Below are 16948 nucleotides of genomic sequence, written 5' to 3'. Positions count from 1 at the left end.
TAAGTAAGAGATGTATATATATTTACTTACAAAGTAAGAGATGGGCTTTGGAAGCATTGGGGCTATACGATTAGGTGGCTTGACTCAGGAAGCACAGAATGAGAGAACAGCAGATGTTGGTGCATCTGTATAGTCAGATATGAAAACAGGGCAGCATGATCTGTTTTCATAGAATCTTCAATATACTGGCAGAGTTTTGAAAGAAAGAAAAATGGAAGTTCTGGGGAGAAGAAAAAATAGGCAATCGCTTGTGATTCACCTGCTGCTGCCCCAGCTTCCTCTGCAGATGCGTGCACATCTGCACAGACACGTCTACCTCTGCACAATAGTCCTCCTCTGTGTATACTGTCAGTCTAGCTAATATATTAGGCTGTAAAAGAGCTCAGTGTTGACACATTTCTGTCAGTGCAAATGTTCAAATAGTAGTACATACTATTTCAAGAAGGGAAATTGCCTGTACTAATAAGATGACTTTCATATGGATATGATTGTGGCAGTACTAGGATCTCTATTGCTTTGACTGCCGTATTATTCTGGCAGGGGTTTTTTTTCAGTATCACCCAGTGCAAACAAAACATTCTCCTTTTTCGCCAGGGAACAGCTGTCCTCCAGCTGAATCAGCTCCATGGCCCTGGTAGGTGCCTGCGTAGGCTGGACCTCTGCAGCGGTGGGACATCCCTGCGCAGTCTCTCGGCTGCTGGCAGGTGCTGCTGTTTCATTCTCTGGGGATCCTGCAATTAAAACTCCGTTTTTAGGTAATGGTAACTGCGTGCTCCTCTTCTGGTCCTGCCAGGGCTGACACTAGTTCATACTTCTTGCCCGTAGGAAGCTATCTTTTTTTGCAAACTTACAGATTGCTCTTGTCCCAGTAAGCACTGGCCTAAAATCTTCCTTAGTGTGATTCCAATAGGGAATAAATCTGTCCCACCGTACCATTTCCTCACTGGCCCTCTTCTCCTCTTCCTCTTTTGCCATGGCTTCTTTGTGTCATCTGCTGCTGCTATTCATTATTTGGCATTACAGTTGCACCATTTATTCACATGTCTGGGGGGGGACAAGGTACCCAAAAGGTCCTATGTAGAATAAAGTTTTCTACCCAGATGTATTCTGTTCTCACAATAGACCTGACCAAAGAAAACTTGGCCCAGATCCCAAAGCTCTCCACATGTAGAACCTGAGTAATTTCTGGCTCACAGCTGTCTTCGATCACAATTTTATATGTAAGAAGAGGAAATGTATTTCACTGGGAAAAGCTGCACTACTTTTCAGAGGGCATATATATGTGTATTTGCCTAGAAGAGCAGTCAAGCAGTGTTGTCGGTAACTTGGTTGCAGAGGGATGAGCTGACTGTGAGGCCAACAACAGGTGAGAAGCGCTTCTCAGATCTATTTATACTTCAGCCTGGGTGCCCTTCAGCCCAGAGCTATGTGACCCATTTATTGCCATGGGCCAGTGCTTGCCAGCGTAATGAATTCCTGGGTAGCTGGAACAAGCACTTCTGGGTTAGCCTCTGACTCTCGGTGGACTGCACAATCATTGACAGTGCTGCCTTTTAAGAAATTATTTAACAGCTTCATTTCATAATAATTTGAATCTTTTAAACTTACAGTTTAATTTGTAACTGTCGTTATTCCTCTGCTTTAGGGAAAAACACTTCACAGTCCAGAGCGAACTACAACATTTAGACAGCAAAGTCTGCATGGTTGCCAGTTTCTGACGTTACAGAAGAAAATGTATGTGTGATGCCTTAATTAGGCTTTCTGAAGGCAGAAATCTATTTTATGTGGCCACGTGTGTTTGCTTAGCTATGGATCTGATCCTGGCCTCTGCGTAAGCCCAGGCAGGGTAGCACATTGCAGGGAAGAACTGTATCCCCACTTGCTCTGTGAGCTTACTGGGTTGCCATCACCAGCACAGTGAATGTGTCCTTTTTGGTTTTCCTTGGAGACAAAATGAGGGAAATGAGCTGCCTGTTTACCCGCCCGTGCCTCACCCCCCCCCCCCCCCCCCCCTTCCCCCGCCTTCTCTCAGATCTTTTTAATACATCGTAGTAAAGACAAGGAAACTTTACACCTACCTGCACACCCACTGTTTAAAGGGTGGCATTTCTTTTTTCTCTCCTTAAAGTCATTGCTCTTTCTTAGTCTTCAAGCATGGTAATAAACAAACATGGATGACACATGGTCCTCCTGATAATGCTTCAAAGTACCAGTAAGTGCTTGGCTTACAAAAGTAAATTTGGATATAGTTTGGGTCTTGGCTTGGTTTTGTGCAAATTTAGGAGAAAAAGAAAATTTGAGAGAGAAAACTTGAGATAATTGGATCCGCTGGGCCCTGTGCTAGCTTTCTGCAGGACTGGCTTGTCACCCTCAAATGGGTGGGTGGGAGATGGTCAGGCCCCGCGCTGTTGCTTTGTACTTTTGGAGCATATCAGTCTCCTGGGAAGCACCATCCAGAGAATAGAGAAGCTCACACAAGTCCCAGTCTCCTTTTCGCGGCAAGGAGTCTAAATTAAACCTATCAATCAAAGGACTCTTAAAGTTATTAGTACACTGTTTATTTACAGAAACAACTTTCTATTTTTGCTGGTTTGTAAACAACCTCTGAAGAGGTTACAAGAAGCTTCACCGTGTGCTGGGAGTAGACAGTCTGCAGAGCCAAGGGAAACTGGGAATACACCGAGTGTCCAAAAGCCTATTGCGCTCCTGGTGCTGTGGTGTTTCCAGTGGCTTTTCTTCTGTGGAAAAGCTTAGTCTAGCTATTTGGCTGTCAAGGGAACTCTGTGAGGCTGGAAATGGGAAACCATTGACTTGTCAGGGCTAGCAGAGCTAGAGCACCTCAGAGATACCCTGTTACCAGCTGTTCTTACCACGCTATGTGGACTGATAAGAAATATGCCCAAGACTCGGAATCAGGTAACTGCTTACCAGCAGTTCTGTGTCTCAGTAGCTGCTCAGCTGCAGAGCACTGTGTGACAGCAGGGCGTCCCTGGTGCTCCCTGTTCCCTGGCTTAGCCACAAGAAAAACTGTGCTACGGAAAGCTACTTGGATGCCAGGTCTCTTATGATTAATGCACACATGTATGTATATGCATGTGTTTTCTCTGAAATACAAAGATGAAAGGATCTGTGTGGATATCAGGTTATTGATAAAAACCTCAATATTCAAAGAAGTCCGGCAAGATGCATTGCCTTGTGCCCTGATTATCCACATGAACTATATTTGCAAGCAAAGAGACACAAAGCTTGAAAGTGGAGGTAAACATTTAAAAAATAAAAAAATAAAGCTATTGCATTGTACTGGCAGGTATAATTTCCAGCTTGGATGCAAGTGATATTGAACTCATATTAGTTAAAAGGGGGGGTGAAGGCTACAAGATAGAAATTGCCCTGTTAGACTGACTTCTTAAGAGTCACATTTAAAAGCCAAGCTGCTAGTGAATTTGTTGGTTTAGGTTTTATCTGTAGAGTCATCTTGGCCTTGCTACATATCTTTGTGTGTCTTCTGGAATGCCTGGAAAGTTTTGTCCACCGCTTAACAGTTCCTGCTCTGGGGAAGGACGGGTCTTTGTCAGCATCCTCAGGCTTCAGCTTTGGCTCATTCGTATACGAAAGACCCAGTGGTTCAGTAGTAGTAATAATAAATGAAGGGCAGCCTCTAACATTGAAAGCTTTCCGTTTCTCTTTAACTGCTACATAACCAACTCATCTGTGCCTCAAGGAAAACTTTATGCAGGCAAGAGAGATTCATATGGAGTAAGATAGGCTTATCACCCCTTTCTCCTTTAAAATAACCTTGATAAAGGGTGTACACTATACAGTTTAACTGTAGAAATCCTCACGGAGTTACTTAATGCAGTCACAGAGTTGTATATTAGTAAAGAAAAGAATATGATGAGGAGAGGTGAGAGGCCAGATTTGGAAATTCAGAGTGTTAGTAAAGCAGAGAGCAATTAGGGGTGGAGAGAGCTGTAGATAATTTTGTGCTAGCAGTGGTGGAATGGGATAGATGCAGGGTGAGCATACATGAGATGAATGGAAATGGGATCAGAGGGATGACGTGATCCTGGGTCTTGATGACCTTGTCCTGCTGAGTACTGTCTGTATCTGCACCTCTTTTTTTGACATCAATATTTTCATGATTCTTGCAAAAAGGGCAGTGGGCAAGAAATGCAAGCTTAGGATATTTGCTCCCAGCTTTCAGATGATCCAATATACAGTCGTGAGTTTGTATTAGTCTTTGCCTTTACCCAAGGACAACATGGAAACGAGCACCTAATCCATACTGCAAGCATCATGAAACCTTCAGGACCTTCATGATTCTGTGATTCTATGACCTTGCCCAGGAAGATGAAAAACTCAGTTCGAAGTTCATACTTGCAACATGCATCTCTACATGCTGCAGTCATGATGGCACTGAGTAGATCTGATGTGGAAGGATTAATGATTTGCTGATCTAGAAGGATTTCTCTTTAGGAGATGCTGGCACCTCCTTACTGATGAGATGTGACAGTAAGAACAGGTTACCTTATCTCTGTGCGGTGATTTCTTCCCTTCCTGTAGCAAAGGGGATAACTTCTCAGATTATTCCTCTTAATGACAAAACTTCATCAATGATTATGAAATGCTTTGGAGGTTGAGAGGTGTGGCAGTGCAAACACTGTCATACACTGGTTTCACTGGTAACCTGCACAGTACTGTCAACCGTATGGCTAGCGTCTGGGGTAGTTCTTGAAGTCAAATAAAGCAACTGGAGTGTGTCTAGTGCTTTGGTGTCCTAGTTATCTTCAGATGCTGAGGGTATGAAATGACAAGTCTGTGAAAGGTTGGAGATTTGAGCAGTGTCACTGGAAGCAAGAACAGCTGCCAGCTTGTTAAAGGTCTGCAGATAAAGTGCAGCAAGGAGCTGTTAGCTGCTGTTTTTGTAGCTATGAGGCCCTGACTGGAAAACTGATACTGCTTCACTCTGTGCTCAGCCCCTCTGCCATGAGACTCCACTGCAGCAGGTGCACTCTGGTTTTAACCCTTAGGACAAACCCCCTACCCGGTGCTCGAGTTAGCTGTGGTTGTACATAGAAGCTCTACTGAATCGAGTAAAAAATTGGCAGGTAGCTCAAGCTTAAATCAGGGCGAGGGACGGGTAGAAGCACAGCTGACCTATGCTCTGCTCTGTCACTGTCCAGGCTGGATCTTATAGCCTAAAAAAGACATATTTATTTAATGGAAATGCAACCTAAATTAATTGAAGTACCAGTAAAACATGAAACAAGGCAAGCTTGTGCTGTGGTGGGGAAGAAGCAAATGGACTTTTTCTAACACAGGGCACTAGTTAGTGCACTAAGGAAGGAATGAATAGTATAACATTGGGCTAAGATTTAGGCCGGTGGCATAAAGAATGTAAGAGAGATCAAACTCATACCTTGCATATAAAAATTCTGATTTATTTACATCAGTAAAAAATAAATCTTAAACTTGAGTATGGTCTTATAAAACAATTGTATTCCATAAATGTTGTATTCATGAAAAATGGAATTGTCCAAAAAACCTGTGATGTAAAAAAAAAGTGTTTTTTTAAAAAAGTGGCAAGCCAAACTATCATTTCCTGCATACTATAGTTACTCTTAATCTCATGCTTGCGATACAAATTGAAGGTAAACACCTTATTTGCAAGAGTTCTGTACATTAACTATACTGAAGAGAATCTGTTAGCTATATGCAGTCGTGAGTTCATGTTACAAACGTGTAGATCACTCCTGGAGGAGCTCTGTTTCTTGACTACAATGCTCAGTTTGCTGCAGCGTCCTTAGGGCAGCGTCAGAATCCTTCAGCAGCTGCAGCGTTCAGGTGGCGTTGTGCTTGCAATGAGCCTCCTGATGACCACGGCCTTAGTCAAAGCTGGGAGAGACGCTGTGGCAGAGTGCCAGCTCATGCACCACATCTTCAGGGGAGCGTGGTTTTGGAGGAAAGATGCTTTGGCTGACTCCACGTCCAGCTAGCACACGTGTGAGGAGGTTTCCAGCTTGACTGCTGAAGTGTTGCTCCATGTGTTGCTGTAGCTCTCGCACCACAGAATTTGGTGCTCGGAGGATAAGGTCTCTTATCACCCTTCATGGATAACGCAAAATTTCAGCATGAAACCATAAAGAGGTAAAATGATTGTAGTAGCTGAGCAGAAGCTGTCCTCCCACTCTGTTATGTTTTCATCTTCAAAGCTACATTTAGGCATGCAAAGTGCTGGTGTTCTGCTGTCATGTTTCTGGTTTGTTTCTATTCTGGCTGGTTACTGCCAGCAGAACAAAGACAAAATGCATGCAAAAATGTATTTGCATGCAGTTGGGAGAGAGCTACACTTCTGATGAGGGGGAAGACTGGCCTGCAGACTTTGCCCTGCTGATGGTCTTTGCAGTATCTCCCCAGTGATTTTCCAGCTTGACAGGAGATGGTGCATCTGCCTGAGGGATCACAAGGTGGATCTGCTGACATCTCCTAGCTGTTCACGACGGGTTTGGCTGCTTTGCTACCTGAAGCTCACAAACCCCTGACAATCCAAAGCATCTATTCACTGCGAGTTGCTTCTCTATATTCAAACCCCTACCTTCAACATAACAATTAAGGTTTCCTTGTGTCTGTGGCATAAAATGGCACTGAACTTATTGAAGGATGGTTGTGATTAAGGCACTAGACTAAAACTCAGGAGTTTAGTATCCAAAGGGGATAAGCACAAGACAAGCATCATAAAGGTGGCAGGAAGGCTTAAAAATGCTGTGTGAAGGTGAAGTGGCCAGATACCACCACCATGAAAACTGTAGGAAAAATTAAAACTATTCCTATCAAAATAGGACTACAAATGGCTTTTTTTTTCCTCGATCTTGCTCTGTACTAAAGTCGGATACAAAAACATGTCAAATTAAATTAAAATCCATTAATTAAAAGTTGCATCTTAATTGTGATAATAAATTAGGTGAGCAAGTAAATTCTGAAACTTATTCTAGTGGGTGCTGTAAAAACCTAGGATTAATGGACTGTAAATAACTTATGTTTTTATTAACATGAATCTGTCTAAACTCTTCAGTGAAATTACAATAAATCCCCTCAAACTGCATAAATCAGAAAGAATTTAAACCTGTTTTGGGGACAATAGGATTCTCTATGCTAGCATTCTCTTATGTTAAAAAAAAAAGCCACGCTAAAAAAAACCCCATGTCCTTAGATGCCTCAGGATTTATAATGTTGTTTGATTGGCCTATTACAAAACTGCTCTAATCGGGATTAAGCCCTGTACCCTGGAAACTAGAGGTCATGAGATTGCATGATAATCAAAGGTGATTTAGAAGATCAAAGCCTTTTTGAGGGAATAAGATCCCTAATTTTATTCCTTTAAAAGGGGTTATTTTAACTTGTATTTGACCTTATTTTGTCTCCGCATGTTGACAAATACATAGTGTAAATCTGTAGCTTTGCTGAAGCCATTGATGTTTTTGCAACAAAACACAATTGGTTCAGGATTTTACCTTCCCCCTGGAAATGTCACAGCAGCCACTTTTTACATAACTGAAACTGTGATGCCTCCTGAATAAGTAACATGTCAATAACGATAATTTCTGAAAGATTTTTTGGAACTCCTTTAGCTAAACAGTGAAAAAAAGGACTTGGCTACAGGTCCTGTCTTTATCAAACCAATTTGCCTCAGACTTGCCCAACTGCAAAGTGTTTCTTTTGCTCAGTGCAAATCTTTGAGTTAAACCACAAAAAGCAATCGAAAGGAGACGCAGCTGGCTATCACTCTGCTGGTATTTCATTAGAATGTTGGGGCCAGTTTGGGTTTTCAGATGCGATGCCATCATGTTGTTTCCTTGCGAGAAAAAATGAAGCCAAGATTTGGAGGCTTGGGTAAGGCTGCTTGGCCTCTGGCCTTGCTCGTACCTCTGCCTTCGCAGGTCCTTCTGCTGTCAGTCCCTCTGCAGCCCCTGGCCCACAACGTAGAGCTCAGGGTGGGAAGCGGATCTGTTGGACTCCTTCATTTCAGGGGCACAAGGGCTGTTCCAAGAGTCGCCTGCTTTCCTAGGGCTCTCCTCCAAGCTGCAGAAGGAAAGATGCTTAAGTTAAGATGCTAATGAATCGTGACTCTTTAAAACAGCGCTAATTAGACCACATTAATCCACCACACACAAATGCTGCACGTACTATGTTATTCCCTGTCTCCTCCTGTACACGTGCTCTTTATACGCACCGGTCAGATTTTATTCTTCTGATGCCAAATGCCCTGTACTGTCCCCTCCCAAAACTCTGTTGGGAAGCAAATATTTCTTATGTGTAACAGGGGATCAGTATGACCCTGGGTTCCTTTACAGATAGAGATAGATTTGAGTGAAAAGTCTTGTTTCAAATCCAGACTCCCTGGAGGAAAGGTCTTACCACTGTTACGCATCTGCTTAGTGTGGTTACAGTGATTTCCGAGCGTGCCAACATGACTGCGGGCTATGTATTCCGGTGGTATAAATCTGCCACTCTGCAGACAGAAGAACTGAGACACAGAAAGTCTAAATGATGTTCCTGAGGTCACACCGGCAATCTCTAGGGGCACAGGGATTTTATGAATCAAGATTGATTATAGGAGTGGAGCTAGCCATTAAAATCTCACACCACAGGCCTTCGTGCTGAAATGTGCCCTGTGTTGCTGTAACGAGCTAAAGCGGTTTCAGCTCAACATGAGGAAATATTCCAGAGTTATCTGGGAATCATTATTGTATTTTAAGTACATAAACTGCTAAACCGAAAGAGCTTTCAACTACAGACAAGCTGTTATGTTCCTATTCTGACTGCTAGCACTTTAATGATTTGAGCTGCTGAATGAAGAGATTTGTGATACACGACCAGTTCTGGAACTAACTCAGATTCAAATATCCCCCAGCTGCAGAACGTCTCACTTGGGCTACTCGCTTTGGACCTGATTCAGTCAATCCAATCCATTCGCAAGCCCTCTTTGAACAACATCTCAAAGGCAACAGCGTTTAATCTTCTATCTCTGCTCTGCCTCTTGGGAGATTAGCAGTCTCAATGAAATATTATTTCGTTTAACTGCACACACAGAAATCCTATTACAGATTAACAAGATTTCTATGAGCAGAGCAATTGTACATGTTATGCCTTGATGAGATGCCAATAACTGCTGATTGCTGTCAAATGACCAAGCTTAGAAACCAGCAAAGTTAGCTCAGTCTATCCACCCACTGGCTGTCCAAATGGGAACCAGTTGTACTGACTTGAGCACTGAAACCTGAAACAGAAAGCTCTAGCTCTAGCCCTAGTTACAGCTAACGGTGTTTTAGGTCCTGATGCTCCTCAGAGCATGGGATGGGCAGGAGACCTGCTTGGGAAAGGAGATCTTTCTGCCTTCTAGGGGAGCAGTGAGTGTGCAGGAGGCAGGCAAATCTTCACACAGCACTGACATTTAGTGCCTGGCAATGCTAGCTAGTGAAATGAGATGGAAGTCACCTCTTTTTTTTGGTGCTTCTGTTAAAATGGGGTGGGTGGGAGAGGGGACTCAGCCGCCTGATGAATTGCTGGAAGATGTTGCTTCTACAAGCTCCTGCCAGACGATCTTTAGCAATCTGCTTCTCAGCAAATAGATGTTTTGATTGGGCATGGAACAAGTGGGGGGATATATCCCAGAGATTGGGAGCATGGGAGAAACTGGCTAACTCACCAATTTTCAAAACGTTTTACCTATAAAGGAGTGATGGTCCTGCAGGTTTGCCTCTGTCTCCCCTCCCTCCTGTGACTAGTGCTTGAAGCTGCTAAGAATACACAAAAAAAGTACACACACGAAAAAGAGGCACTTTTGTATTTGGTGAGAAGAGGTAGAGCAAGAGGAGGAATGAAGGAAAGGAGATTGACAGCCCGGTGGGAATAGGTTGTGAATTTGAGACCAGGCGCAAACGTGGCCGCAATGAGGAGGTTTAGGAATACAACATCTGGTTAGGAGACATTTTGAATTCTTCCTCTGTCAGCTGAATGAATTGCAAAGTAGAGGAAGCCTTGGATGCTTAATGAACTTGTAGGCAAAATAGGGATCAGAGTGTGGTGGTTTGTCTGTTTTGGCTTCTGCCCTAAGAGCGGGGGTCAGCATCTGTGCATGGGGATGTGGTGCTTAGAGCTGTGGCAACCCCTCCAGTCCTCAGCAGGAGGAGACAACCAGCAATGATGTGAGGGGCTCTCAGAGCTTCTGCCACATGCTGATTCCTAAAACAGTCCTCCTCTGCCCATCGGCGCATTTGCTGTGATATTCGTATTTAATGCAAGGTCTGCAAAAGTTTACTCCAGACAGCTCATTTTAAGTGTAAGAAAACACACGGTAGTGTATTGCATCTTAAATCAGTCCACGTGGAATTAATGGGCTAAATTTCCCTTTCACTTATATTGATATAAATTTGGACTAACTCAGGAGGGTTAATTTTGATGTCCATTTGTATAAATGGTAAACTGAGTTTGGCTCAGGACATATTTAGTTCTTCCAAAATGCTCTATATCATAACACTAGGATATATAACTTTTTTCATGAAAGGGATGATTTTATTTACAGTGGTTTTTTTAGATTACTCTCTGTGCTCTGACAGACTACAATAAAAGATAATACGCCTCACTGAAGCATAAATTAGCTAACAATTTATAATAGACTGTTTGTAAAATCGAACCATAAAACTGCCAAGGCTTTTGTCTCTTTTGACAACATTTATTTCTGCTAGCAGGCACTGGAGCAGACAAATCTGACTTCACATGGTACATAACAACAACAGAAAACCCAGCAACAATATGCAAGACTTTTAGGAAATCTTTAAATGTCAGAATATAATGGAATATTAGAACTGGGAATGCAAAACAATTTGCATTTCCCAGTAGGTTTCGTATGTTTTGTTCAGCCTATTCCTCTACTGGGAGCATGGGAAACCTGGTCTTTTTTTCTGCCTTTCAGAGGCAATGCCTGGAGACCTGACTTTGGTATCCACAACTGCCTCTGTACTCGCAACACACCAAGTACCTGCGCAAGTACTTACAAGTGCAATTTTATCTCCTGTTAGGGTTGGTCTTGCAATCCCTATTCATGGGGACAATTCATGTGATTGCAGCTGTTCTGTGGCAAGAGTAAAAATACTCCTCACATGAGGAAAGGTTACCTGAGAAGGGTCTTAATCTTCTTGTGTAGCTTAAAGCTTAATGGACTTAAATATTCTAAGATGCTAAGAAACAAGAATAACAACACTTGGTACTTCCAGGCTGTTCCACTGATCTTTGAGTATTCCCAAACACCCATTTCAGTTTCCTGGCTTGTATTGTGATTTTTTTTTTTTTTTAAGTGGTAGAGAAGATCTAAAGCTAAGCCCAAAGTATTAAAAAATGGCCACCAATTGTTGCAAACATGGAATTGGCATGTGTTGATGTTTCGGTTTCTTTAATCTTACTTTTTCAAAGCAATGAATCTCTGGTAGCCACGGGAGGTTTTTCCACTTTGAAAACTGGGCCGAGGCTGTGGACTCATCAGACTTGAAATCAGCACCTAGATCTGAAGGCCTACATGAGAAGCTCACAGTTTCAAGCTATAATTATGTCCACAGAGATCTGTGCCTACACATTAAATGTCTGTATTTCCTGCCAGCTGATTTGAAACGTTTTAGTACAGATCTCAGCTGAACAGTTTACTGGCTTAGAGGCCAACATCAGTTGGCAACGATACTTTTCCTCTTGGTCCAAGCCTACCTTCTCTTGGTTATTAAAAGATGTTTATAATCTGTGGGTTACTTAGGAGCTTTTAAGAGTTGAATGCGGATGTTCTTAGCCTCCACATAAGTAAGTGGTGTCCTGTACCTTGAAATGAACACTCAGTTTTACCTGGAGTGCCTGTTACAGTAGACATGTAAGTGTAAGGCTTGAGCAAGCCATGGAAAGTTAACTCTTCCCTTTATTCAGACTTGTAGTCTACTGAAATCTGGGGCAATAGAATAGAATATAATGGAATAGAATAGAATGGAATGGAATGGAATGGAATGGAATAGAATAGAATAGAATAGAATAGAATAGAATAGAATAGAATAGAATAGAATAGAATAGAATAGAATACTTCAGTTGGAAGAGACGTAAAATGATCATCTAGTTCAACTACAATGTTGTCTTTGCCCAGCCATCTGTTCTGCACATGAACAGGGCACTTATCTGGGAAATCTCTTAACAATATTAAATTCCCACCAGGAGTTTAGAAAGCCGACACAACGCTATACTTCTGCTTTCTTGGCCTAAAGTGGAAAGTTTCTTACCTTGCTTGGTTAAGTGCAGGTTCACTGCCAGCTGTTACGGGAGCTGGAAGACGAAACTGGACCCCTGGTCGGCGGTCAGAGAAACTTCTCCTCACATATGGCTGAGGATTGGCAGCACTCAGGGACAGCTTTCTGGTCCGGTCTCCAGGCTGCCGGAGAAGCAGACTGTTTTTTTGGGAAAGTGGTGAAGCTTCAGGCTGGCTGGTCTCCTCCACAGCAGGTTTGGTGGGTACAAGCGGAGGTCTGGCTTCAAATAAGGAAGATGTGGCCGGGCAAAATATTGAACGGATATTGCTGCCCCTCTTGGAGGAGGAGAGCTGGTGCTCGTCCCCAGCACCCAGCCCAGCTCTCAGCCCCTTGTAGGATTGGGATGGGGAGGTCGGCGGGGAGGGGGCAGTGGGGAATGGAGGAGGGCTTGCATCTCGGCGGTAGGCTGGGGAGCCCAGCAGCTGGTGTGGCATTGGTGAGGTTTGCTTGTGCCCCGTGGGAGGGCTGAGTGGTTTTCGCTGGGGTGGCGGAGAGGGCAGCTTTTTCTGCAAGGGTGGGCTGGGCACTCTGGGGCTAGAGGGGGGACTGGGTTTCCTCTGCATGGTGGGTGAGCTCGGTTGCAGGTTGCTAAAAGCCTGCAGAGAGTGTCTGTGGTGTGTTGGGGGGCTGAAAACCCGTTTCTCGGTTGGCAGAGAAGAAGACGGCGTTCTCGCTGGGGAGACCCTCCTGGCAAATGCTGAGCCTTTTTCGTTTTTCCTGAGCACATCGGGAGAACCGTGCTTCTGGTATTGCACTGAAGTCACGGGTGAATTGGGCTCTTTGCTCTCTGAGCTGTTGCTGTGTGATTTTGAAACTCCACTGGGATTTTGAAGAGGAATAATTTTATGGGTTTGCTTGTACAAATCCGCAGCCTCTTTTCTCTGTGTTGCCAATATCTCCTCCTGGCTAGGGATGTGCACATTGGTAGGGTTCAGTTCCAGAGAGTACCTGTGCAGCTTCTTGTCCCCTGCTCCAGTATTTCTGAGACCTTTATTAGCGATCGCACTGGGGCCACTGGTATTTTTACTTGGCAGTAAGTCAACGGACTGCAGGGAGGCTTTCATTTTTGGGGAAACTTGTGATCTCTTAGTAGCTTGAAACTCTGCTTTGGCAGGCTTTTTGGCATCTTCTGAAGAGTTTCCTTCTGTTCTTGCAGTTTCTTCAGGCTCAGAGAAGTCAAAAGAAGTGTCCATCAACATTTCAGGTGGTGGTGGTGGCAGATTGTCAATGTCTTCCTCAGTGTCTTCCTTTGTGTCCTTCTTGCTTAATTCTGCAGCTGATGTAGGAGGAAAGGCATTTGGAAAGCTAGAGGAAACTCCATTGGTGTTTGAAGGGTTTGTGTCTTCTACTGGTGAAACACGATGCTTAATATTTAAAGGTGCCAGGGCCCTCTGAAAGGGAATGGTGGGTGGGATGACTGGAAGTCCAAATTTTCTGATGCACTTTATTGGTCCTAAGGATCTTAAAGGTGCAGCTTTTACAAGATCCTCAGTGGGACTGAAAGTTTCAATAAGCTTTTTAACAGACTGTCGTGGGGCACAGCTGCTGCCACTGAGCATTTGTGCTCCAGGAGGATCCTTTTCTTTGCCTCCTGATTCCTCCTGGGTGGGCACAGTAGCTCTTAAAGGCCTCCTGCATCTTTTTTCATCCAGCTGATGGGCAAGATTTTGATCAAATATGAACAAAGGGACTTTATCCTGGTTAGGCAGGATGCTGAAATTTTTTGAGAGGCACGCCTTCAGTTTGCTAGAGGACCTAGATGCAGTTTGCTCATCCTGCAAATAAGGTGCCGCTCTTGGTTTCCAAGGCTCTAGGTTGTTAGCTGTATCCTTCTTTCCATAAAACAGTTCCAGCCTTTTGCTGAGCTCTTTTTGAGTTCTCTGAAGCTCTAGGAGGGTTGGATCCTCTGCCTGGCTTCTGAGGGACTCCTCTGACCTGGACCGTCGTTGTTTCCCGAAGGATTTCTGGCTGCCCGTTGCAGTACTGGGTCTTCCTGTTAGGACTGCTCTTCCGCTCTCATCCTCTATCCATTCTTTACGCCCGGATTTAGCAGGGACGAACTTGATTTTTTCACTGATGGCATCTTTCATTTTCAAAATAATTTCCTCTGTCTCTGCATTCTCCGTCCTCTTGATGGGCTGCCTTTGTGTGCTATCAGTGACTGCAGGCGAAGACAGGGGCCTCCTTGGCAGGGCATCCTTCCCCATTTCTGATAAACTTGCATTGTCATCATCCTCCCCCAGGGTGCTCCCTTCATCATCATCATCCTCATCGGAAGGCAAATCCGTTGATTCACAGATTTTGAAATATTCACCTTCCTGAGTAGAATCCGACTGGAAGGAGTTATAGGAATGACTTTTGTTCAAGCTTGCATATTGGGGCATGGTTGAAATGCCTTCTGGTACTCTACCCTGACGAGAAGTCACTTCCCTACTCTGCACAGATGAATAAAATATATCTTTAAAATGCCCTTCAAGTGCACAGTCATGGGATGTGGCTGTGCCTGGTGACACTGTCCCATCACGCACGTGCTCCACTGTTCTGACATACTTTTGGGACGGATGTCCATATGCACAGGAATCACAGCTTGCTTGCCCTCCATGCTGGCCGAGAGCACTTACTTCTTTGAGAGATTCATTGTCCACGCCAATGCCACTGTCCTCAGAACAGAGAGTCCTGTCATTACTGTGGGACTGAGAGGATCTCACTGTTGAGGCTTCAAGCAGTCTTACGGTCTGTAGCAGGCGCTCATCGAAGCTTTGCTTTGCTTTCAGTTTTCCTTCCAAGTGGCTCGCAGCAGACTGCAGGTAGCTGCACATCTCCTGCAGGGCGTCGGAGGTCAGGGAGGCCAGCGTCCCACTCAGTAACTGCATTTTATTGACTGTGTACTGCAGGAGTTGTTGCAGAAGATCAGGGTGCTCCTTCAAATTACCTTCTTCTGCTGGCCATGCCAGATTCCCACCTACATCTTTGAGAAGATTTTCCCCATCATTTGCAATTTCTTCCAAAAGCTGGTTGATTTCTTCAAAGCGAAGTACGAGAAAGCTTACCATCTGCTGTAGGAAGAGTTGAGTTTGGGTGGCCTGGCTGGCCATGTGAAGTATAGTTTCATACTTGGAGAGATTGGGATTTAAGTAGGCATACGCACTCTGATGAGCCTTAACAAGCAGATCTGGGAAATCTACCTTTTTCTCTGTCTCACACGGGGTCAAAATGGACTTTTCTTTAATTTTGCTAGGTCGACCTTGCTTTGCCAGCTTATGATTTTTTTGCTTCTTTCCTTTCTTTGAGATTTGCTTTGCATTGCTTTCATTCTTGTCATCCCAAATGAAAGCTGATGCTTCTGATTCACAGGAGCTTTGCTTTCTGATCTGTATGGCCTCAGTGATGTGTTTTTGAGACTCAATCAGTTCAGACATCACGACATCAGCATCTGTGGCTGTCCTCTCAATTTTCTTGTCTTCCTTGAAAATCTGGGGATCTGTATGAGCCTTGGAAGATAACTGCAAATTTTCGTTTTTGCTCTGCTCTGATAGTTTACCCTCCTTTTCTCTCAGGCAGTCTTGCCTCCGGATCCCGTATTGGTGGAATTCATCTATATTGTAGCAAGATGAACCTTTAACCAGCAGAGGTATTCCTTTATCTCCTGGATCAATACGCAAAATACTTTTGGGTTTATTCAAAGCCTTAAGACCACTTCTTGCAATAGTATTCGCAATTTCACTGTGAGAAGGTGTGCAGCCCATCCTTTCTCTGTCTTTGGCTTTGTTTTTGATTAAAAATCCAGGTGAACTAGGGAAAGCACGACAAAGAATCAAACTCACTGTTTCATCCTGAACTGCAGACTGCTCTGTTTTTCATGAGTTTTCCATCACAATCCCAGTTTTGTTGTCAGTTTTGATTGTTGTTTGCCTTGAATTCTCACGTGCGTAATGCGTAGGATCTGCTCTTCAAGTTGTGTGCTGTTCCACCGTACATTCCGATTCAGATTTTATTCTTCGATTCAAAAAAGAAGTGTGAAAACTCTGCTGGATTTAGAGCTAATGGATTAAGAAGACTTGCGTGCCTCACTTCTGTCTTGACAGATGTCCACTACAAATAAGATTTTAAGCTCATTAGGGTAAGCAGGCACCAGCCAGTCAGCACCCATGTTGTATTTATAAAGGCAGATATTTTCTGCACTATAATGGGAGGCAAAAGGACTTGGTATCTATCCCTCCTTTTCTCCCTTGTTGCGAAAAATTAACATACAACTGAATGCAGAGATCCAAAGGAAACAACTGTACTTTGAAGCCTTTATGAAGGGAAACTATTGGAACAGCGTTACAAATGCCACTAGATACTCCTTAACCAAGCGAAAAGTGACATTGACCAGGTACATACCCCCTGGAGACACAAAATCAAATGAGTTAGAGATGTCTGTTAGACTTCTGCTTTGAGGGTCTTCAAAATTTTCCCCTATTTGCAAGTGGCAAGCTGTTTCCTTTTTCCTTCTAAGACTTCCAAACAAGATTTTGATATTTTATCTTCTTCCCCTCAGGTGATCATTCTTGGAAAGTATTTTTTTCTCTTCTAGATAGCTTCCCAACCTGAAAATCCACACTGCACGACAA

At 43.7% G+C, this 16948-nt stretch overlaps 1 protein-coding gene across 1 annotated transcript; it reads right to left on the bottom strand.

The window, feature by feature from the left end:
• Positions 1–7949: 7949 nt before the first annotated feature.
• PCARE (photoreceptor cilium actin regulator) lies at positions 7950–16081 on the bottom strand. Its single transcript, XM_009937311.2, has 2 exons — positions 12309–16081; positions 7950–8079 (listed from the first exon to the last, which is right to left on the bottom strand). The coding sequence occupies exons 1-2, from the start codon at positions 16079–16081 to the stop codon at positions 7950–7952; spliced, it is 3903 nt and encodes a 1300-aa protein (XP_009935613.1).
• Between the last annotated feature and the right edge of the window lie 867 nt (positions 16082–16948).

This window comes from Opisthocomus hoazin, chromosome 2, assembly GCF_030867145.1.
Source record: "Opisthocomus hoazin isolate bOpiHoa1 chromosome 2, bOpiHoa1.hap1, whole genome shotgun sequence".
NCBI lineage: Eukaryota > Metazoa > Chordata > Aves > Opisthocomiformes > Opisthocomidae > Opisthocomus > Opisthocomus hoazin.
This window is presented reverse-complemented; position numbering and strand designations above follow the sequence as displayed.

Excerpts from the sequence above, each read along its gene's own strand:
- PCARE (XM_009937311.2), bottom strand. The coding sequence starts at position 16,081 with ATGGGCTGCACACCTTCTCACAGTGAAATTGCGAATACTATTGCAAGA. Across the intron at positions 8,080-12,308 it reads CCTGCACTTAACCAAGCAAG|CTTGGAGGAGAGCCCTAGGA; the intron begins GTAAGAAACTTT and ends TTCCTTCTGCAG.